General features: G+C 37.9%; 1 protein-coding gene across 3 annotated transcripts in view; it reads left to right on the top strand.

Annotated features, from left to right (window-relative positions):
• The window catches only part of SPATA16 (spermatogenesis associated 16), a 275,661-nt gene that overhangs the window by 169,913 nt on the left and 83,551 nt on the right, over positions 1-22,197 (top strand). For all 3 annotated transcript variants that reach the window (XM_061415522.1, XM_061415539.1, XM_061415531.1), the window contains exon 5: positions 10,922-11,006. In XM_061415522.1, coding sequence (XP_061271506.1) covers positions 10,922-11,006 — 85 coding nt within the window. The remainder of the gene's footprint in view (positions 1-10,921; positions 11,007-22,197) is intronic.

The raw sequence follows: 22,197 nt of genomic DNA on the forward strand, positions 1-22,197 counted from the left end.
TCTTAGTTAACATTATGTACTTAACATTTGCATAGTTCTTTACAGCTATAAAACTGCCTCATATTTTGATTACTCTTTTCAAATATGGCTGTTATATCGATACTCAAATTGGCAGCTCACAGAGGTCAGCATCATGTCCTTATACTTTTGAATGTTGCCATGACTCTAAATCTTATTGTAATAAGCATTTACTGAATGTTGATAACCCTATTTGGGGGTTTCACATAGAAAAATTAATCATCAAAAATAAAAGCAAGCTTATATATATAATCTGAAATGAGTTTATTCATTTAGACCTCTTCAACTAGACATATATTTTTCTATAGGAGTAATAATACATTTCTTGAAATGGCCAGGAAAGGAAAAGTTGGCTGTGTCAGACTAACAAGCCAGAACCAAGGAGAAAGCATGTCTGCTGGAGAGACAAGCAGGACATAGGGACAGGGGAGGAGGACCAGACACCAATAGGTAATAGTAACTACCCTCACTGTTTCATCAACCACAGCAGTAGAGTCTTTAGAGAGTAGGCAACAGTTTGGTGAGAAATTAGCACCAAGGAATTCCAACAAAAGTTAATAAAGTCTTGTAAAAGGCACAAAAGAAAAGAATGGTTTTACATACTAATAAATAGTATTATTAATAAAGAGTACAGAACCACAGTGAAGAGGCCAAATTTTGATGTCAAATGCATTTTGTTTAATGCTGATCTTTTCACCACTTTTGGAAAACTAATATCCTCAATTTGAGGAACCTCGGTTTCCTCCTTTCATAGCTTGAATGTAAGAATTACATGAAATGGAAAAGTAATTACTGCATATTGTGCTGGCCAAAAAGTTTGATTGGGTTTTTTATGTTACGGAAAAACCCTAATGAAATTTTTTGCCAACCAGTACATGGTAGGCATTCAAGAAATATCAGTTGCTGTTACAAATAACAGTACTATTATTGTTGTAGTCTGTGGTGGTTATCAATTGATAATCTAGAGACAGGCAATATTTAAAATTCCTGGCTAGCAGGCAGATGGTGAGCTTCAAGGAAAACTCTCATCCATTACTGGACAATCTTGCAAGAGCAAGTATGGCTAGAACTCCAGAATAACCACATCTGTAATCAAGTTAGGAACACATTGAACTAGGTTTGGTCTGCAAAAGGTAGAAGCTTAGTCTCAGGGACAACTTTCAGCTATTAGAATTAGGCAATTAGGCACAGTGGCAGGCTTGTTACAAAGATCCAAAGACTAAAATTAACTTATTCAGTGTCCATCAGCTACTGAAATGCATGAACCTGCAGCACTGCAGGGGCTGAGCCTCCGGATGAACTAGGGGAAGTGGAGTAGGAAAGGGGATGACCAAGGCAAAGTGCAAACAAAAGCAGATGTTAAGTTACTGAGCACCATATTCATTAGGTTTTCCAGAGAAACAGAACCAGTAGGAAATAAACATACATGGAACTGGCTTATGTGATTATGGGGGAAGTGAGGAGTCCTGTGATCTGTAGCTAGCAAGCTGAAGACTCGGGAGCCACCAGGGCTGCAGTTGCAGTCTGAGTTTAAAGACCTCAGAACCCAAAGAGCCAATGGTATAAGTTCCAACCCAAGTTTGAATCCAAAGGTAGGAGAAGACCTGTCTCAACTCAAAGACAATCAAAGTGAATTCTCCCTTACTCAACCTTTTTTTTCTACTCAGGTCTTCAACAGGTTGGATGAACCACACCTGCTTTGGAGAGGGCAATCTGCTTTACACAGTCTATGGATTTAATATTAATCTCATCCCAAAACACCCTTACAGACACACCTAGAAGAATATTTCATCAAATATCTGGGTACACCACAGCTCAGTCAAGTTGACACTTAAAATTATCCCCCACAAGCACCTACTACTTATCAGGTGTTGAAAGAGGCTCAAGAACAGTGCCTCCTGAGGCTTAGTCCAGAGCTATGTCCAGAGTTGATGGGGATGTTCTGTGCCATTCACTGTAGTAGCCACTAGCTATTTGTGGCTACTGAGCACTTAAAATGTACCTCGTGTACCTGAGAAACTAAAGTTTAAATTTTAATTTTAATTCATTTAAATATTAAATATAAATAGCTACATATGTCTAGTGGCTACCATATCAGATAATACAGGTCTAGGGAAAGAAGGTAATACACAAGTAAATCAACAAGTAAATCACACAATGTGAGACTTACACGGGAAAAGGATAAGATTCTGATTGAGGTAGGGCAGAACTTATTTAGTTAAAATGGTCAGAGTAGGCCTCACTGAAGAGGTTATCAATGTTTAAGCTAAAGCCCAAAGGCCTAAATCTTGACAAGGAGCAGCCAGATGAATAATTGAAGGAATAGATTCCAGGCAGGAGGAACCACATGCACAAATGCTCCAAGGTAGGAAACTTCCTATTTGCTTTGAGCAACTGAATAAGCCACACTTGATGGAAAAAGTGTTGAGGAGGAAAGAAAGGACAGCCTATTACAATAGTGGCAGGCCACCATAGGAGTTTGGGTTTTATTGAGATAATTTACAGTTACATTTTTAAACATCATTGTGGCTAACTGCCATGTGGAAAATATATGAACCTACAAAAAGACGCATCATGTGTGTGTGTGTGTGTGCATGAGCTTGAGTGAATGTGCTAGTCTGGCCCTCTTCCCAATCAGAATATAATCTCTTTAGTATTAGCATGTATTTGTATTCAGAAGGAATATGTACTTTGCATCCATATTAATTTATGTAAAATTAATGGTGTGTATATACATATGCTCTTGAGCTTTCTTAAGTATAGGAAGAAGGAAACAACCTGTTAAATACAATGAAAATAAAGAAGAATTCTGCAGTGAAAATTATCTGATAGATACACATCTGAGAAGTACTTAAACCAGTTACACAAATGAATAGCTGCATACAAACTCTGAAAGATTATCTATAAACTCTTGAGAGAGGTCATTTTCTGGTTGCAGAAGAAAGGAAAGGAGTAAGAATTTAAAAAGGTTAAAAAGACAACCATGAAACTGACTAATGTCAAGCAAAGGGGACCCACAGAGAAAGATTAAAGAAATTGGAGTTAATTAACTTAAGGAGCTGGTGATGGACAGGGAGGCCTGCCGTGCTGCAATTCATGGGGTCACAAAGAGTCGGACACGACTGAGCGACTGAACTGAACTGAGCTGAACTTAGGGAAGAAAAGATTAATAAACTATTGTGAGGATACACAGACAGAGGATAAAGTCTAGTTGGGGTTGCAGCACCACTGGATAGAAAACTGAAGCCCACAGAATAAAACTGCAGAAGATGCTATTTATGACTGTGAAACTGGAATCAGTGAGGAAAACAGAGCAATGTCCTTCCATGGAAGTCTTTAATATAGAATAGATTCTCATCAGTCTCATTTGAAAGGTTTAAGTGTGATCCTGCCCAAAGGCAAGATGCTGAGCGGAATGACTTTCCAAGGTCCCAGGTGTCAGCCCAACAAGACCACACAGCGGATGGTGTGATACGATTTTCTTTTGTTTACCCATATCTTATTGTTTTACACCACCATGTGGCCACACTGAGTAGAAATGCTATAAATTTTGAATCTGAACATAGGCCTGGAAAAATGTCAATAATAGATTCTCATACTTTTAGAACTGCACAGTCTGTTTAGAGATATTCAATGTGTAAAGTCACCTGGCATGAATATCTTTATTCATCATGATTCTTTTTCAATATTAATTTGGAAAACAACACTGATATCTGTCTTATAAATAACAACATGTCAAATTCTTTTATTGTGTATTTGCTATTTGATAGAAATAGGATTTGATTTACAATAAGCTGAATTCATGACATAAAAATCTTTTATTTTAGATGCTATTTATTTGAAAGCCAGATTCTGACCCTTTTACATTTAACAGATATATTAAGTAAACGTGACTTCAGAAAGAATATTTTTTAATGAATTCAAATACAGTATCAAAAGAATAGTTGATTTACTTGCAGAAAAAAGCAGCAATAATCAACACATTTTTCAAGACATCATGTTAAAAATAAATTTAAATGCAACACATTAAGCCACTGTGCTTCTTGGTACCTTTTTTCTTTCATTTATGTAATAAATACATCAGCATCCATTAGCATTTGTTAAGCTCTCTTATGAGCTAAAGGTTGCATTGGATTCTATTTAATACATTGGAGAAATCGCCAAAGCCCAGTCTGTCCCTTCATTCCCATGTCACCTCTACTAACAAAGCTTTCTGTTAAATATGGATGATGAGGTAGACCTAGGGCCAGGCTGCTTGTGTTACAATCCTAGTAAACTATGTGTCATAGTTTATAAGGAGTTCAAGTTTTTTAGTTGAAGTAAATAAATAATGTTTTGTCATGTAATCCACAAATATTTATTGTATGAGGACCACACTATATAGCACCTCATTAACAATGCCAGGCACTCCTTGGGCAGTGCAGACAGAACAGTGAATCAAATAGGCAACAATTCCGACCCTCAGGGAGCTTCCATTCCAGTGATGACCCACACAGTAAATATTGGGGCTTTGGGGACCTAAAGTCTCTGTTATAATTATTCAACTCTGCTGCTGCTGCTGCTAAGTCGCTTCAGTCATGTCCGACTCTGTGCGACCCCGTAGACGGAAGCCCACCAGGCTCCCCTGTCCCTGGGATTCTCCAGGCAAGAACACTGGAGTGGGTTGCCATTACTATAGCACAAAAGCAGTCATAGACAAAACATAGACAGTGCACAAATAGATGAGCATTGCTATGTTGCATTAAAACTTAATTAACAAACCCAAGTGGCAGACCAGATTTGACCCACAGGCCTTGGCTGGCTGACCCCACAGTAGAAGAAGACAGTAATAAATACTACCAAAGTGAAAAATAACAAACACTATGTGAAATGGTGATGAGTACTGTGGGAAAAGCAAAAACAAGCAAGAGTATGAATAGGGTTAGAGTGTATCAGGGTCATCCTTTACTGAGAAAATAACACCTGAGAAAGACCTGAAGAAGGTGAGCAAAAGAGTCAGGGGTGTCTAGGGAAAGAATATTCTAGGACAGAGACTGTCAGGTGCAAAATCCCAGAGGCAACAGTGTACCTGTTCTTTTTGAGGAAAGCAGGTGGACAGTTTGGAGCAACTAGGAAATGAGATCAGAGAAGTAATATGTGACCAGATGGCATGAGGCTCAAATTCCATTTTAAAGACGGGTTTTCACTCTGAGTGAGAATAGGAAGCCTTTGCAGTTTTAAGCACAGCAGTGACCTGCTCTGGTGCACTAATTTTAATGGGATCATTCTGGCTGCTGTATTGAGAATAGACGGAGGGAGAAGCAGGGAGTCCAGTGTGGGGTCTGTTGCAATAATCCTGGGGAGACATGATGGACCAGATGGTAGTGCTGGAGGTGGTGAGAAGAGACAGGATTTGAAATAGGTTTAAGATAACCTGACCAGAATTTTATCTTGGATGGAATGTGAGACAAAGAGGGAAATCAGTGATGACACTAAGATTTTTGCCTAAGAAATTAGATAGATGGAGAAGACTGCTAGAGATAGAGGAAGAAAGGAAGATCAGGGTCTCAGGTATGGAGATAAGATTAGGTATCCAAGCAGAGATGTTGAGATGGCAGCTTTAATAAGAGTCTGCAGATCCAAGAAGAGGACTAAACTCGGGGTATAAATGAATGAGCCGTCAACCCATGGATAGTGTTTAAAACCATGGAACTGGTGAGATCACCAAGGGATTGAGTACAAAAAGAAAGAGAATGGGTACAAGCATTGTGCCTTGGGAACTCCAAGGTTAGGAGTCCAAGAAAATGAGGAGACGCCAGCAAAGGAGACTGAAAAGGGCAACCAGGAAGACAGGAGGGAAGTCATAAAGAGCAGAGCTGTGCAAGCCCAGTGGGAAGAGGTTACTGGAGGAGAGAACAATTGCATCAGTTATACTGGAGAGTGTGCGTAAACTAAAGACTGAGAAATAAGCCACTGCATTTAAGAGTGTGGAGACCATTAGCAGCATCAATAAGAGCAGTTTCAGTGAAGTGGGAGGAATAAGAGCCTTGCTGAAGTGAGTTGCAGAGGGAAGTTTTTGTTCTTTCATTCACTTTTTTTTTTTTTTTAAAGAGAAAGAATTAAGATGATAAATGGAAGGGAAGTGAATCAAGAGAGGTTTTGGGGGTGTCTTGTTTTGTTTTAAGGTGGTAGGAAGAACAGCACTTTTGTGTGTTAGTAGAAAAGCTCCAAGAAAAGGAGAAATTTAAAGAAAGAACAGGAAGGTATGAGAGAAAGAGCAAGAAAATTGCTGGAGCAATTTCCATGGGTGGGCAAGACAGGACAGGCTCTGGAGCAGAATTGTGGGTGGGCCGGATTCACATTCTGCATGTAAAGTGCTTCTTGTGGTGCTTAGCACTTAGTAAATCTCAAAACAGACATATTAAACTACCAACTGTCAATTAAAAAGGTTTGGCTAAAGTGATCTGACAGTTCCAGTGTACCTACAACATTCAGTAGATGAATCAAAGTAAGTTGAATAGAATAAAGATGATGAAAGGAAGACATTTAGAAGTAACATTGAGTCAAATCAACTAGCATCTAGGATATTAGTCTAAAGGTAAACAAAAGCCTAAAAGATCCCTGAAGGAATGTAGAAAGAGTGATGGGTTAGTATTTCCTTCTGACTCATGATGAGAGTCAAGTCTCAGGATCCCGCCAGGTACTTGACTCCTTGTAGATAATTAATCAATTATCTTTGCCTTTTATAAGTTCAACATGATGGAAAACCACTATCTCGTCTCACAAGCACTGCATGCATAATGTTATTTCCATGCCCTTTTCATGTTCTTCCACTGATTTTTACACTGTTTCATAAAGGCTAAGCTGTAGGGCAGCCACGATAGGGCAACAGACAAAGGAAGGTGGAGGGTAAAACCATCACTGCCGTTTCCACTGAGAAGAAAATGGGGTTGGAGCAACTGCAACCCCATTGTGTTCCTCATATGAACACAGCTCTGTGCCACGTACTGGGAGAAACACACTACACTTATGAAAAATAGCCCAGCAAACATGGACCTCTATGAAACTATAGTTTGTTATCTTTTTATGATTATAATAATTGTGCTTTACTGAGGGCAGGTAGCTAATTTCAATGAATCTTAATTCTTCACTTAATTTCAATATAGACTTGGAGATGTATTCCCTTGGAAAATGGACTTGAGCCCCCAGGTGTCATAAAATCATACTTAAGAAAGTAGTAAAATTTGACCACACGTTGTAATAGAAAAGCAACTTTTGGAAAACATTAATAAAAACAATAAAACTCGTAATTTTGCAATGATGAACTCAAAACCAACTCACCAAAAGCTTTACAAATGCAGGAAAGCTGAGAAGCCCACTGTAGTAACCTACCTCTTCTCCTCTCACAATTGTTCCAATCCAAGGACAGAAATAACTAAAATGATAGAAACAATCCATTTAGATTTTACTTAACTTGAGCCCCTGTGTCTATGATCCAGGGTTAACTGTTACGGTTCTTGTATATCTCAAAACTGTGAAGTTTCTTTCCTGAACTCTGCTCAATATTTTTAGTACAATATGTATGTTGTCCTGAAAGATTTAAGGGGACCTGTGACTAGAATGTGTAGAAGCTGGTGTCTGACTACTGATTGACACTTATATCTAGCTTGCCACCTGTTGCTCAGCTTAATACTCTGTTTATCTTAGAGTTAGGTAAACGATGTTACATCTGGCCCAGGATATGTGTTTTGTAAAGAAAATCTTACTGAAACACAGAAAGTTGTCCTTATTTATTTATTGTTTACAGCTGCTTCTAAAAGGCAAATGTGAGTAGTTAGGGCCAACAAAGCTTAAAATATTTACTATTTGACCTTTTACAGAAGGGGCTTCCCTGGGTGGCCCTAGTGGTAAAGACCTTGCCTGCCGATACAGGAGACATAAGAGACATGGGTTCGATCTCTGGTTCAGGAAGATCCTCTAAAGGAGGGCATGGCAACCAACTCCAATATTCTTGCCTAGAGAATCCCATGAACAGAGGAGCCTGGTAGGCTACAGTCCATGGGGTCGCAAAGAGTCAGACATGACTGAAGCGACTTGGCAGGCACTCACACCTTTACAGAAAGAGGTTTCCCATACCTTGTTTAACTAATGGCTGGTGTCCTCATTAAGCAGTGCTTGTCTGAGCTGTATTACATATCCACATGCTGACAAAAGGAGGAATCAGAGTGCAGATCAAGTCTTCGCCTCTGAGGACCCAACTTCTATGAATCTAGAGCGTACTGCCCTCGGCAGTAAGATTTTACATTTGCCTTGATATTTTAAATTCAGAATTTATAAAATGGATTTCTATTAGGTGACAAGCACCTACATGTCAAGTAGATTTCCTTTTTTGGTTATTAAAGGAAGAAAATTTACAAGTGTTTCTGTGCTAAGTCATTTCAGTCATGTCCGACTCTTTGCAACTCTGTGGACTGTAGCCCACCAGGCTCCTCTGTCCATGGGATTCTCCAGGCAAGAATACTGGAGTGGGTTACCATGCCCTCCTCCAGGGACAAGTATTTCTATCAAAATGCAAATATCTGAAATTTACTTTGCCCCTCTCTAGTCTAATTTTTATAACTTGTTTTCTACCCTCTATCAGTTTGTGTGTTATGAAAACCTCCTAGCTCATTTCATCTTATCATTAAACCAGGGCTTTGAAAAATGTAAAAAGGTTTCTAAAAATTATTCTTAAATTATTGCCATTTATTTTGAAATGTCAGTGGATAGATTCATTTCAATACCACATGTGTGAAAAGAGAAATAATGAGCTGAATAATCCTTCAAATGGTAGTACTTTTTCCCATTGTTAATCTTTAGAGTCCTAATTTTTTGTCTGTCCTGAGCGAAAATCTAAGCATTCTAACTCTTCAACAGAGTACCATAGTAAGTTTATAGCTGCTCTGTCTTAAACAATATATATATTTAGGGAAGGAAAATTTCTAATTCAATTTACAATTATGTCAAGAAACAATACATATCTGTAGGCAAAGATAAGAAAAACATTCAGGGTACCAAGTGATAGGTCTGCTTAAGTAAATAAACTTTTGGTACTAGTGATTAGGCACACAGGATTATATGTTTAATTGGCCAATGTGACAATTTGGAATTACTTCCAGTCAGGTTTAATTGGATTTGGAATCTCTGGAGGAAAGAAATAGAGAAGCCTAGCAAAGGAAAAGTCATAAAAGTAAACTGTTTTTCCAAAGGGTGCTAAGCAATGAATTAATATCCACTGCACAATAGTTTTTAATATCCCCTCAGCTTAATAAGACTAATGTGGTGGTTATACACACTACATTCCAAAACTAATTCAATGAAGCACCATGGCCAGGAAAGTGAAGTATTTGTTTTTGTTTTTGTTTTTTTTTTTAATTTACCAGAGTCTGTTTTATTTTTTGTTGTTGTTTTTAATTTTATTATTATTATTATTTTACTTTACAATATTGTATTGGTTTTGCCATACATCAACATGCATCCGCCATGGGTGTACACGTGTTCCCCATCCTGAACCCCCCTCCCACCTCCCTCCCCATACCATCCCTCTGAATCATCCCAGTGCACCAGCCCCAAGTTTCCTGTATCCTGCATTGAACCTGGACTGGCGATTCATTTCTTATATGATATTATACATGTTTTAATGCCATTCTCCCAAATCATCCCCACACCCCCACACACAGAGTCCAAAAGACTGTTCTATACATCTGTATCTCTTTTGCTGTCTCACATACAGGGTTGTCATTACCATCTTTCTAAATTCCATATATATGTGTTAGTATACTGTATTGGTGTTTTTCTTTCTGGCTTACTTCACTCCAGTGAATAATAGGCTCCAGTTTCATCCACCTCATTAGAACTGATTCAAATGTATTCTTTTTAATGGCTGAGTAATACTCCATTGTGTATATGGACCACAGCTTTCTTATCCATTCATCTGCTGATGGACATCTAGGTTGCTTCCATGTCCTGGCTATCATAAACAGTGCTGCAATGAACATTGGGGTACACGTGTCTCTTTCAATTCTGGTTTCCTCAGTGTGTATGCCCAGCAGTGGGATTGCTGGGTCATAAGGCAGTTCTATTTCCAGTTTTTTAAGGAATCTCCACACTGTTCTCCATAGTAGCTGGACTAGTTTGCATTCCCATCAACAGTGTAAAAGGGTTCCCTTTTCTCCACATCCTCTCCAGCATTTATTGCTTGTAGACTTTTGGATCACAGCCATTCTGACTGGCGTGAAATGGTACCTCATTGTGGTTTTGATTTGCATTTCTCTGATATGAAGTATTTGTTGAGTTGGAAATTTTTTACATTCAATTTTAAGATGACTAGTTAATCCCAAGGTGAATAATCTCTAATTTAGGTAAAGTCTGAGACATGCTTAAATACCAGTATGACAGCTATATATGTTATGCTAGATTTGAAGGTGTTCTAGAGTCCATAAAATAACTGTTACTCTATAAATGCTTTGAAGTTTATTAAGAGGTAACCAAAACAAAGCATTCTCTTTAAATATTCTTACACTATGGACATGAGTTTGGGTGAACTCCAGGAGTTGGTGATGGACAAGGAGGCCTGGCATGCTGCAATTCATGGGGTCGCAAAGAGTCGGACACGACTGAGTGACTGAACTGAACTGAACGGATATAAACAGAAAATCTATGTAGAAGACAAATGGCATGTTGCTTCTCTTCTAGATTTAATTTCAGTACCAAAAAAAAAAAAAAAAGACCTACTTTCTACATTCTAAAATGTGCTTTATGCTTTGCTTAATATTAGCCTAGTCAAATTTAAACAAGATCTTCTTTGGTATTTATATATACTGCCTGCTATAGTTTTCCTTCTGTCCTACCTATAAATTTTTTTTTAATCTGTCCTTGTTCTTAGGAGTGCCATGATTGCTGACTACATGTTCTGGCTCTGTGGAGGAAGCGAACATGGTATAAGCAAGCTCATCAAACTGTACTGGCAGGTAAAAATTGATGTTCCAACCAGGGAGGAGGAGCCTGTTTCATTTTTAGAACCAAAATGAAGGACTGGTGCTTAAAAGACTGCTGGAAAAGGTAGCTCTGGGCATATCAATCAGAAGGACACTACTCAGTAGTAATGTATTTATAATGAAGTAGATTTTCTGAGACTAATTTTAAGGGCAAAATTCAAGGTTGTTAACCCTTGGCCCATACTTCAGTTTTACAACCCAATATAAATTTTAGACATTCCAGGAACTATGTTCCCAGACATGCTGCTATAATGCCATGATCCTTTAAAATATGAACATTGTGTTTTCATAGATTCTTTTTGATCTGTGAACTGTAAAAGCAAATTCTAGAAGTAATACCAATTACATAATAAATAAAAATACAAAGATCCATTATATTTGTGGGGTAATGTAGCATCTGAAACACTTAATCCATTATAAACTGCAGATCTCCTTTCTTATTTATTATTCAAAATGGCAAGAAGAAGTCATACCAAAGGTCAACTAAATATCAAGAAGGGAGTCACAATTTCTCAGAATGTTAAGAATTTGTTGTTGTTGTTGTTCAGTTGCTAAGTTGTGTCTGACTCTTTGTGACCCCATGGACTGCAACACACAAGGCTTCCCTGTCCTTTACCATCTCCCAGAATTTGCTCAAACTCATGTCCATTGAGTTGGTGATGCCATCCAACCATCTCTAATTCAGTCTCCTTCACAACATACAAATCTGTTCTTATCCTATTCTCTCCCCACAAACTGTCAATGACTTTCTCCTGAAATACATTCAAGGTGAGGAACTCATTCCCCAAAAAAATAACATCTAACTCCCTAATTACTGAACTACTTTCCTCATTAAAATAGATTTCTACTCCCTTAAAACTTTCATCAAGTGGTTCCCAGTGAGGCCACATGGACCAAATGGAAACCCACTTCCAAATGAAATGTTATCAAATATTTAAAAATACAGTACAGAAGCCTCTTCCAAATCTCCTCTCCAAACTGTTTGTGGTCTTTTTTTCCTTTGTATTTCGACATAGTTTAATGTAATTGAATATGAACCTTATCAACCAACTAGAATAAGATCTGCTAAGACCTGATATGTAAGATAGAAATAATTGTCAACAGTCTCCTGATGCTTCCTGATATTTTTCCCACACTTTCAGTATTGTGTCTTGGTGCCTGGTTTTATGTTTCTATATCACTTATTATCCTTGTTGAGCAATAAAGTACTAGGTTTATCGTATAAAATTCTTAGTAATTTATATGGTTCCATCTGAATATTTGGAGCTCAATTCACCTGCTACAAAAAGTAAATTTTTTATAAAATAAAATTTTATTTTATATAAAATTTTTATATAAATTTATTCTTAAATTAGCCCTAACATACTTGAAACCTGTAAATTGACCTTCAAAGTAAAATTTAAGACTTTATGTAAATGCAAGACTTTCCTAAGGAAATCTAGACCATGCAAAACGTAGTTACTTGTATGTGTGTAAGCAAATAGTTGTAAAGAATTGCCAGATGTGGAAAATAAGCAAATAATATCTACTACATAGCTATATTAAAATAAAGTGAAAGTGTTAGTTGCTCAGCCATGTCTGACTCTTTGAGATCCTATGGACTGTAGCCCGCCAGGCTCCTCTGTCCATGGTATTCTCCAGGCAAGACTACTGGAGTAGGAAGCCATTCCCTTCTCCAGGAGATCTTCCTGATCCAGGGATTGAACCCAGTTCTCTTGCACTGCAGGTAGATTCTTTACCATCTGAGCCACTGGGGAAACCCATAGTAAAAGAAAGGGGTTATTATTAAAGGATTTCAGAGGTTTTTGAAGAAAGCAGGGAAAATGGTTGAATCTTGAGGGTTAGATGATATTCAGCAGACCTGACATTTACTAGGTTCCAAATGAATGCTTGATTAATTTATTCATTCATTAAACAAACATAGATTGAGCATCCACTATTTTTTCTACACTGAACAAGGGAAAAATAGATCCAATATTGGTATAGCCTAAGATAAGTTAAGAGCTTGAAATTTTTATAAATGAATTTTTGTCTGTCTTCTTCAGCTTTCAAAGAGTACTAATATCCCTATTTTACTTAACTCAAATTTTTAAAAAATATCTCCACTTACCAAAAAGTACATGCTATACAAAAAAGGAATAAAACAAATGCTATTATTTTACTATTTTGTATTAATAAAATATAATAAAAAACATATTTGTCTTTGTATTCTTTTTCTCTTTTAATTTGAAGCAACTTGATATACTGAAAAATGGCCCTCATCTGGAAGTCAGATTTGACTCAATTCAAGTTCTAACACCAACATCCAACCTAAATCAGGCTAGTCTCCAGACAAACTTCAGCTAGAAAATAAGAGGTAATGGTTGGATGGCATCACCGACTCAAAGGACATGAGTTTGAGCAAGCTCTTGGAGTTGGTGATGGACAGGGAAGCCTGGTGTGCTGCAATCCATGGGGTCGCAAAGAGTCGGATATGACTGAGCAACTGAACTGAGAACAAGGGATTTGAGGTTTATTCTTAAATCCCATCTAGGCTCTAAAATTTCATATTTTCAGGGACATTCAAATATGATGTCACACAACCTAGTGATGATATGACAAATGAGTGGTTAATATCCAAAATACATAAGCGGCTCATGCAACTTAACATCAAAAACGAAAACAACCTGATTTAAAAATGGGCAGAAGACTTGAAAAGACATTTTTCCAAAGAGGACATGCAGATGGAAAACAGGTACCTGAAAAGACACTCAACATTGCTAACTATCAGAGAAATCAAAACCACAATGAGCTATCACCTCACACCTGTTAGAATGGCTATCATCAAAAAGACCACAAATAAAAAATGTTGCTGAGGATGTGGAGGAAAGAGAGAGCTCCCACACTGTTAGTGGGGATATAAATTGGTATAGGCCCTGTGGAAAATAGTATGGAGTTTTCTCAAAAAACTAAAAATAGAACTACCATATGATCCAGCAATTCCATTCCTGAATTTATATCCAAAAACAAAAACACCAATTCAAAAAGACACATGCACACCAATGTTCACAGAGGCATGATTTATAATCACCAAGATATGGAAGCAACCTAAGTGTCCATCAATAGAGTGGATAAAGAAGATGTAGCATATGTATATATACATATATATAATGGAATACTACTCAGCCATAAAGAAGAATGAAATTTTGTCATTTACAACAACAATGAATGGACTTGGATGGAGGATATTATGCTAAGTGCAGTAAGTCAGGTAGAGAAAGACAAATACTATATGAAGTCCCTTATATGTGGAATCTTAAAATTACAACAAACTAGTGAAGACAATGAAAAAGAAGCAGATTCACAGATATAGAGAACAAATTAGGTTACCAGTGAAGACAGGGAAAGAGGGAGGAGAAATATAGGGCAAGGAGATTAAAATATGCAAACTACTATGTATAAAATAAGATACAATGATATACAATACAGGGAATGCAGTAAATATTTTATGATAACTATAAATAGAGTACAACCTTTAAAAATTTTGAATCATTACATTGTACACTTGTAATTTATAAAATATTGTACAACTATACATCAATAAAAAAACATATAAGTTACAAAGTTTAAGGAAAAAAATAACATAACTAGAAAACATCCTGCAGATAAGTTCCAAAAACAAAACCCCTCTAACCTGTTCCAACATGAGCATTCCACACCAGTGTCTCTATAGTTACCTAATTCCTTCTGCTCACCAGTCTCTTCCTGATCCTCATTCAAATGTATATATCTTTCCCCAAACCTTGGTCTGTTCTAAATCAAAAGGGGTTTGTGGAACACCGCCAGAGAGTATGCAGTCCATGTTAACTTTAAAGAGAAGTCCGTCCCAAAGCACCATGGCAATCAAAGTGTTCAATATAAGAATGCCCCAAACATCACAGACTAGAAATTATGTCTGCATGTATGTTAGTAGCTGTCCATTAAGGCCAAAGAGACGGGGGCTATTTTCACTATTTCATAAATGAAGAAGTTATGATTTATCTGCCTTTCAATCACTTAAAATCTCTACCATTCTGGTCAGTTATTCTTTTAGAGATGTTCAACAGGAAATTGAAAATTTCAGAATGTAAAAACTTAGGAACAAGTCTAAACTTACTCTCACAGTCTGTCAACTTACAAACTCTCAGATGCAAATGAACACACCTTTGCTTTGGTGAGTTCAAGAATGCCTTTCAATTGTATTAGGAATATTTTTCATATCATCAGCTCAGCAGGAAAAAATGCATAAAGCTCTACACTATGTGACAGCTCATACTGGGATATGTTGCTTTCATTAAAAGTGTTTGCCCCCATTATTCTATAATAGTATCACCTCTTCATACTGTTCATGGGGCTCTCAGTTCTATCACTTCATGGCAAACAGATGGAGAAAAAGTGGAAATGGTGAGAGACTTTATTTTCTTGGGCTCCAAAATCACTGCAGATGGTGACTGCAGCCACAAAATTAAAAGACACTTGCTCCTTGGAAGAAAAGCTATGACAAACCTAGATAGCAGTGGAAAGCAGAGACATCACTTTGCCAACAAAGGTCCATATAGTCAAAGCTATGGTTTTTCCAGTAGTCATGTACAGATGTGAGAGTTGGACCATAAAGAAGGTTAAATGCCAAAGAATTGATGCTTTCAAATTGTAGTGATGTAGAACACTCTTGAGAGTCCCTTGGACAGCAAGGAGATCAAATTAGTCAATCCTAAAGGAAATCAACCCTGAATATTCATTGGATGGACTGATGCTGGAATTGAAACTCCAATACTTTGGTCACCTGATGCGAAGAGCCAACTAATTGGAAAGTCCCTGATGCTGGCAAAGATTGAGGACAGGAGGAGAAGGGGCAACAGGAAGAGATGGTTGAATAGCATTACCGACTCAAGGGACATGAGTTTGAGCAAACTTCGGGAAACAATGAAGAACAGGGAGCCTGGCATGCTGCCATCTATGGAGTTGCAAAGAGTCAAACACGACTAAGTGTCTGAACAATCACTTCAGAGGTGAAGAGGGCTGGAACTAACTTGTCACACTGTACCTGCATTCATTCTTCTACAACTTGATACTCGTCTTCTGTTATCAGTCTCCTCTTCTCAAGCGCCCCCAAACTTTACAACTTCACAATTCCAAACTAATTAGCAAAATGGAAAGTCCTTAGTCCAGCCATTTTAAAGTAGTGACACATATGTATTCATATATTGCTCCTAAAGTAATAAAATTATTCCAAGAAGATCTTGAAGAGTAGCTTCTGGTCTGTCTCCCAAGCCTGTTAGATCCAGGGCTAAAGTGAATAGCATCTGAAGCAGAGCTAGATTTAATAGCATCGACAACTGTAAAACAAACAAGTGTTCCTCTTCCACTCCTGTTTCCCTTTCCTGTTTTCTCACCTTTATTTTCAGCCATGCTCTCAAACACACCAGTTATCCTGTGTGCAGCTTTATCTCCTGCAATGTGAGGAACAGAGCCAACTCTGGTCTGCATCACTCAGCAAAGTAGGGTGAGAAAAGGCAGTAACAGCTAATTTTGTTTCAGAACTCACATGAAACGAGTACAGAGAAATCCCACTAAATGGGGGCAAGCTGCCTGCTCAGCTCATTCCCCACCTTGACTGTTCTTTTTCAATTCTTTCTTTCTTTGAGCCACAAACCCCTTTGAGAATCTCATTCAATTGACAAGAATCCACCTAGAAACAATACTCAGAAACATATATACAGGGAAAAAAAATGTGCTTTTTATCTCATTGCATTGGAAATTGATCTACACATAGTTGCTAAAACATCAATGACAGGGAATTATGGTTTTCTCACAGTTGTAAGAAGGTTGTACACTTTTTTTTGGAATAAACTGATTCATCATATTTGACATTGCAGCAATGTCAGTGTTTCTTCTTAATGGCAGTAAGAGGTAAAATCCTGATTCACGAAATCTCTGATAGCAAATGGAGTCCGAGCTCCTGTAGCTCACAGTATCTCATACGGAGCACGCATCAAGAAATACCAAAATTCATATTACATCATTGTCCTCAACTCTATGAGATTATCTTTATTAACTTCATATTATCAAGGTTATCTACATCAGCAATTTGTTTCAATTTTAATTTCATCTAGACAAAGAGTGACCTTTATAAGAAATAAGTCATCTGCAGAGTTTCTATAGATTTTTTCGTCCCTAGAAACACTCAAGACTTTGTCAATCTCACCTCCAGTATTAGAAAATTCAGATTTCTATCTAAATGAGCCACCTCATTTAGAATAACAGCTTGATAAAAACAAAACAAAACAAACAAACAAAAAAAAAAACCACTGTTATTCAGTAGTATCTCTGATAGCAAATTCAACATTTCAATCAAAAGGTTTGCCTCATTTTTGTGATAAAGATATGAGCCATTATAAAGCTAGTCCTGGAATGAGCTTCTCACATCCAATTTGTTCTAAGAAGGGGCTTTCTTTTCTCTTAAAAATTTTAAAAGAATTAACCAAATCAAATCTCTTCTCAATCTCTTCTCTGGATTGCCAACAAACTTCTCTAGCAGGAAAGAACTTCATGGTGTGCCCCTGTATCTTGACAAAGGTTTACTGAAAAGGCACTGATTTGAGTTCTTGGCTCTGAGGAAGTTGAAGACTTTCACAGCAGTGGAAAGGCCTCTTTGGGGACTGCTGGAAGGGCTGTTGACACTAACACAAGCCCATGTAAAAAGGCTGACATGTGGAGCATCTTTCCTCAGTGAAGCAGCAGAAGCTGAGATAGTGCCAACATCTCGGGTCCTCCATCTGTGCAGAGAATACCAAGACTCCCCATCCAATCCAAGCTGTGCTTGGCATTGGAATGTGCACCATCTTAAAGATATCAATGGCCTAAATGGTTTCCAAGAAAGGCTCACCAAAAAGGAATATTTCTTTGGTGTAATAAGTCTCCTTTCAAAGGACAAGATCGGGAGCTGGCTGCACTGAGAGACCAAAGATTTTCCCCAGGCACGTGCTGGAGGAAGAGAGTGTACCATCTGTGATCCCCTAAAACACTTCCATGGCTTTCAGGGGTTCACAGACCACAGGATAAGACTCTTGCACTGCTCCTTCTCTTTGCAACAGCCCTATTTCTCTTTGGTATTGGGCCTAACAGGAGAAATTTACTGCTTCCAGTGCTCAAAGCAAAAAATAGCACCCAAAATGTTAGTATCATATAGTGCCTCCCGAGACTGCACTGCAGCCATTCAAGCTTGAAATCTTTCCATTCCAGTGTCTCCAGACCCCTCCTAAGTTAGTGGGTAGCATTTGTCATTCCTATTCAGTGAGCACCTATTTATCGAGTACTTATCAGTGACTGTATGTTAAACACTGTGCTAGGCATTGGATATACAGCAGTGAGCAAAATAGACATCACTTGTCTTCAAAAGTATATATTCTAGCACAAAATATTTACCAAAAAAAAAACCTAGTACTTAAATTAGACATCATTTCTTAAACTATTTGTCTTCCACAATACCATCAAAGTACCATTACAGTTTGACATGAAACTCAGACCAAAAAAGAGAATATTTTTGTATAGTTATTTTTTATGCAGTTTTAAAATTCAGTTGTTTATGATATTTCAACAAATATGTGTGTGTGTGTGTGTGTGTTCAGAATTGCAGACAACTTCTGTGCTATAGTTGAGTTTGGGATTCATCAGAATATTTCAAGAAGGTTGCAGTTTTCCAAGAGTCTTTTGTCTCCTTGGTTTCTGTGTTCACAGATGTCTTCATGCAAATTCCAAGGTTTTAGCTATTAGCTTCTTCTTTCAAAAGTAATGATCAGGGTAGCAACAATCTAATGGATTTCTCTGGCTAGTCAGAGAATGATGTAGGATACCTTTATCCTGAACAGAAGCTGATCTCTTGGAGTAATTTTTTCACTCCTGTTCTTTTTCTTCTTGATACTGCAAAATCATCCCAATATTAGTCATTCACCTAATAAAAACTTATGATTTCTCAACCTCAGAATAAAAATAAAATCTTCAACATGAAATTATAGGCAGAGTAATGTCAAGGAACCACAAAATTTTTTATTATCTTTAACAAAACACCTACATATTCTGGAGAAGGAAAAAAAAATGTGTTCTTGCCAAAGATGTGCTTCCCTGTGAAAAAATTTTCCACAGAAGGAACAAAATAGAAATACCACATGAGCATTTCTCTCAAGCGGCCTATATTTATAGTTTATTTATTTATTTATTTGACCTGTCAGGCAGAGAGTTTATAAAATATTTGAGCAAGGAACTTCTGAATATAACCCAGAGTATACAGTATTTGGATTAGATATCATCTGAGAAACACCAAAGCCACTCACCTAAAAAAATATTTTCCCTATGAATTGCCATATATTATGCTTAAATTCCAACCATTTGGCATAAAGGCTGTAGTCATCCCCTAGTAATATGAAACAGAAATTTTATCTGGAACTGTTTAACTCACTAAAGGGCGACACAATTGTGGGAATTAGTCTGAGACTTTCCTAGTCTCTTTGGAAACATGAAAACAGAAAGAACCTTGAGGGAACAGATGTGGAAGGAAAGGTAAGCTCTGATGAGGAAAGGTGACAATGTCCTGGAATATAGGGAATGCAAACTGAGCAGAAGGACCTCACACAGGCAAAGGATGTGTTGTATTTAACTCTGTGAAGGAAAGAAAGCAAAGGGAAGCAGGTAATACAGAGCAGTAGAACCAAGTCAAACCTCAGACTCACAAGATAAAACTTCTAGGTCCAATGCTAGGATTCAACTTTGGATAAGTCACTTCATTTCTGTATTAATCAGCTACTGCTACAACAATGCTGTGTAACAAATCACTCTACAACTCTGACTTATAATAATAAGCAGGTTAGCTTGAGTTTGACTGATCTAGGCTGGGCTTAGCTATGCTTAGCTCTAAGCTGCAGAGACGCCTAAGAATGATCCATGTGTCTCATTCTCCTTAGACCAATGGCTACCTGATGTTTCTTTCTTATGGCAAAATGCAGGATTCTAAGAGAGAAAGCAAAACCATAAAAGAACATTTCAAACCTCCAAGGACAAGGATTCTTGTCTAGATTCTTCTGCTTACTGAAAAGTCATGACAACCCTGTTGATACGATATTGCTATAGCTGTGCTGTGCTTAGCTGTGTCTGACTCTCTGCGACCCATGGACTATAGCTCATCAGGCTCCTGGGATGGGAGCCTGTCCACGGGATCAGGGAAGCACCATGATATTGCTATAGAGAGGGGAGAAATTGAGACCAGCAACTATGTCTACCACAGCACTCTAGACTTTTAGTTTCTGCTACTATATGATGAGAAAGTCTAGTGACCACTGCATTAGAGACACCTGGGAAAACATTCAAAGTATTAGATTCCCCAGAGCTGGGTGAGACCCTGAAAATCATATTTTCCTACTGCCCCTCTACTAGGTGATTCTACTGTACAACCATGGGCTAGATGGTCTCCAAGCCCATTAGTAACATTTAAAGTTAATGACCAACTTAATTTGCAATAAAGTTTATGTAGGGCTTCCCTAGGTGCAAAGGTAGAGTGGCAGATGCCCTGCACAAGTGATGCTGCCTATCTGACAATGCAACTGATAGAACCCATGAGCCCCAGATTTCTGCCCCCTTCAGTCTTTCCACGATATATAATAGAAGCCTCCAGTAAGTGAGGCAAACTGTGCTTCCCATTTGTAAAGATCAACAACTGCTCTCCCCTTCTTGCCCCTTACTCACAATGTAAATCAGGTTTTCCTGCCCTCCTATCCCAAAAGCAGACTCCGTGGCCTCCTCAGGATCCTTTCCTGCACTCAGTGCTACATCGAGGCCACAATGGGACTGCAATATTTTTCAGTCACTTGCCTACAAAGAGATCTGTCCATTAAGCTAGGCAATATGACAATTCTCATTTCATGAATTCTTGTATTTTTCAGTTAGATGACAGGCTAAAGAGGAAATGTCCAAATTGAGATGAGAGGTAAAAGAGAGCTTCTTTCCCTGGGTCTTGGGAAAAAGATAAATGTAGAAATGAATTTCTCATCTAATTATTCATTTCTGTTTATATATTCTTTAATGATATGTTTCTATGGTTACCAGCGTTGTTAAACGCTGCCTGTGTTTCATTTTGCTTTGATGCTATTTGAGGTAGTATGCCAGCAGAAGAGGTTCACTTGTAAATGAAAGATGTGATTTAGGCATGTATTTGACCCAAGGTTGCGTGTTCTCGTGAAGGAGATAGTGACCGTGACATTATTTTCTGTTTATATAGTTCTGTGTAGTTTTTCTATTGATGTTCTGTGAGTATCCCAGGGACTAAGAAGGAAGAAAGAAAGTAAAGGAAGAAGGAAGAGAGAGAAGGAGGGAGGGGTGGAGGAAGGAACCTGAACCATATATATATTAAATTCATGCATACATATCAGAACTATATATATACACACACACACATATATATAGTACATATCTATACATATATATAGTACACATCAGTACTATATATATGTGTGTATGTGTATATATATATATATGATGGCATTGATTTGACAAGACTGCCAAGTAGGTGAGGTTGTTTTTCACCTGCCCCATCCTTCTTTTCTCCCCACACCATCCCCCCCTCCTCTATCCCACATGTACATGTCAAAAGCCAAAGCTTTCTTTGAAAAAATGAGTCAAACACTCAATTACTTCACCTCAGTGTGAAATGTACTCAGAGCGTCACCTTTCAGTAGTTTTCCTGCCTTTGGACTCCTAGTTCTCACTGAGAAATAAGCAGCTTTGTCTCCTGCCAAAACAACGTCAGGCATCCAGATCATGCAAGAATGGGTGGACATAGCCTCAGAAAGTGGCCTCCAGAGGGCTGCACACTTGTACCTCAGCCCAATCTATCTGCAAGTTGATAGTTCAACCTTCATAGAAAAGAGTGGCATCAGAGGAGATCGAGCGTGTTCAGGTGATAAAACGCAAGGAACCCAAACCTTGTGCTCTGTGAAAACCTAGAAGGGTGGTAGGGAAGGGCTGGGAGATGGGAGGAAGGTTCAAGAGGCAGGAGACATATATATACCTATGACTGATTCGTGTTGATGTATAGCAGAAACCAACACGTATTGTAAAGTAACTATAGTCCAACTAAAAATAAAATGAAAACAAGTGG

The sequence above is a fragment of the Bos javanicus genome, chromosome 1 (genome assembly GCF_032452875.1).
Source record: "Bos javanicus breed banteng chromosome 1, ARS-OSU_banteng_1.0, whole genome shotgun sequence".
In the NCBI taxonomy this organism is placed as follows: Eukaryota; Metazoa; Chordata; class Mammalia; order Artiodactyla; family Bovidae; genus Bos; species Bos javanicus.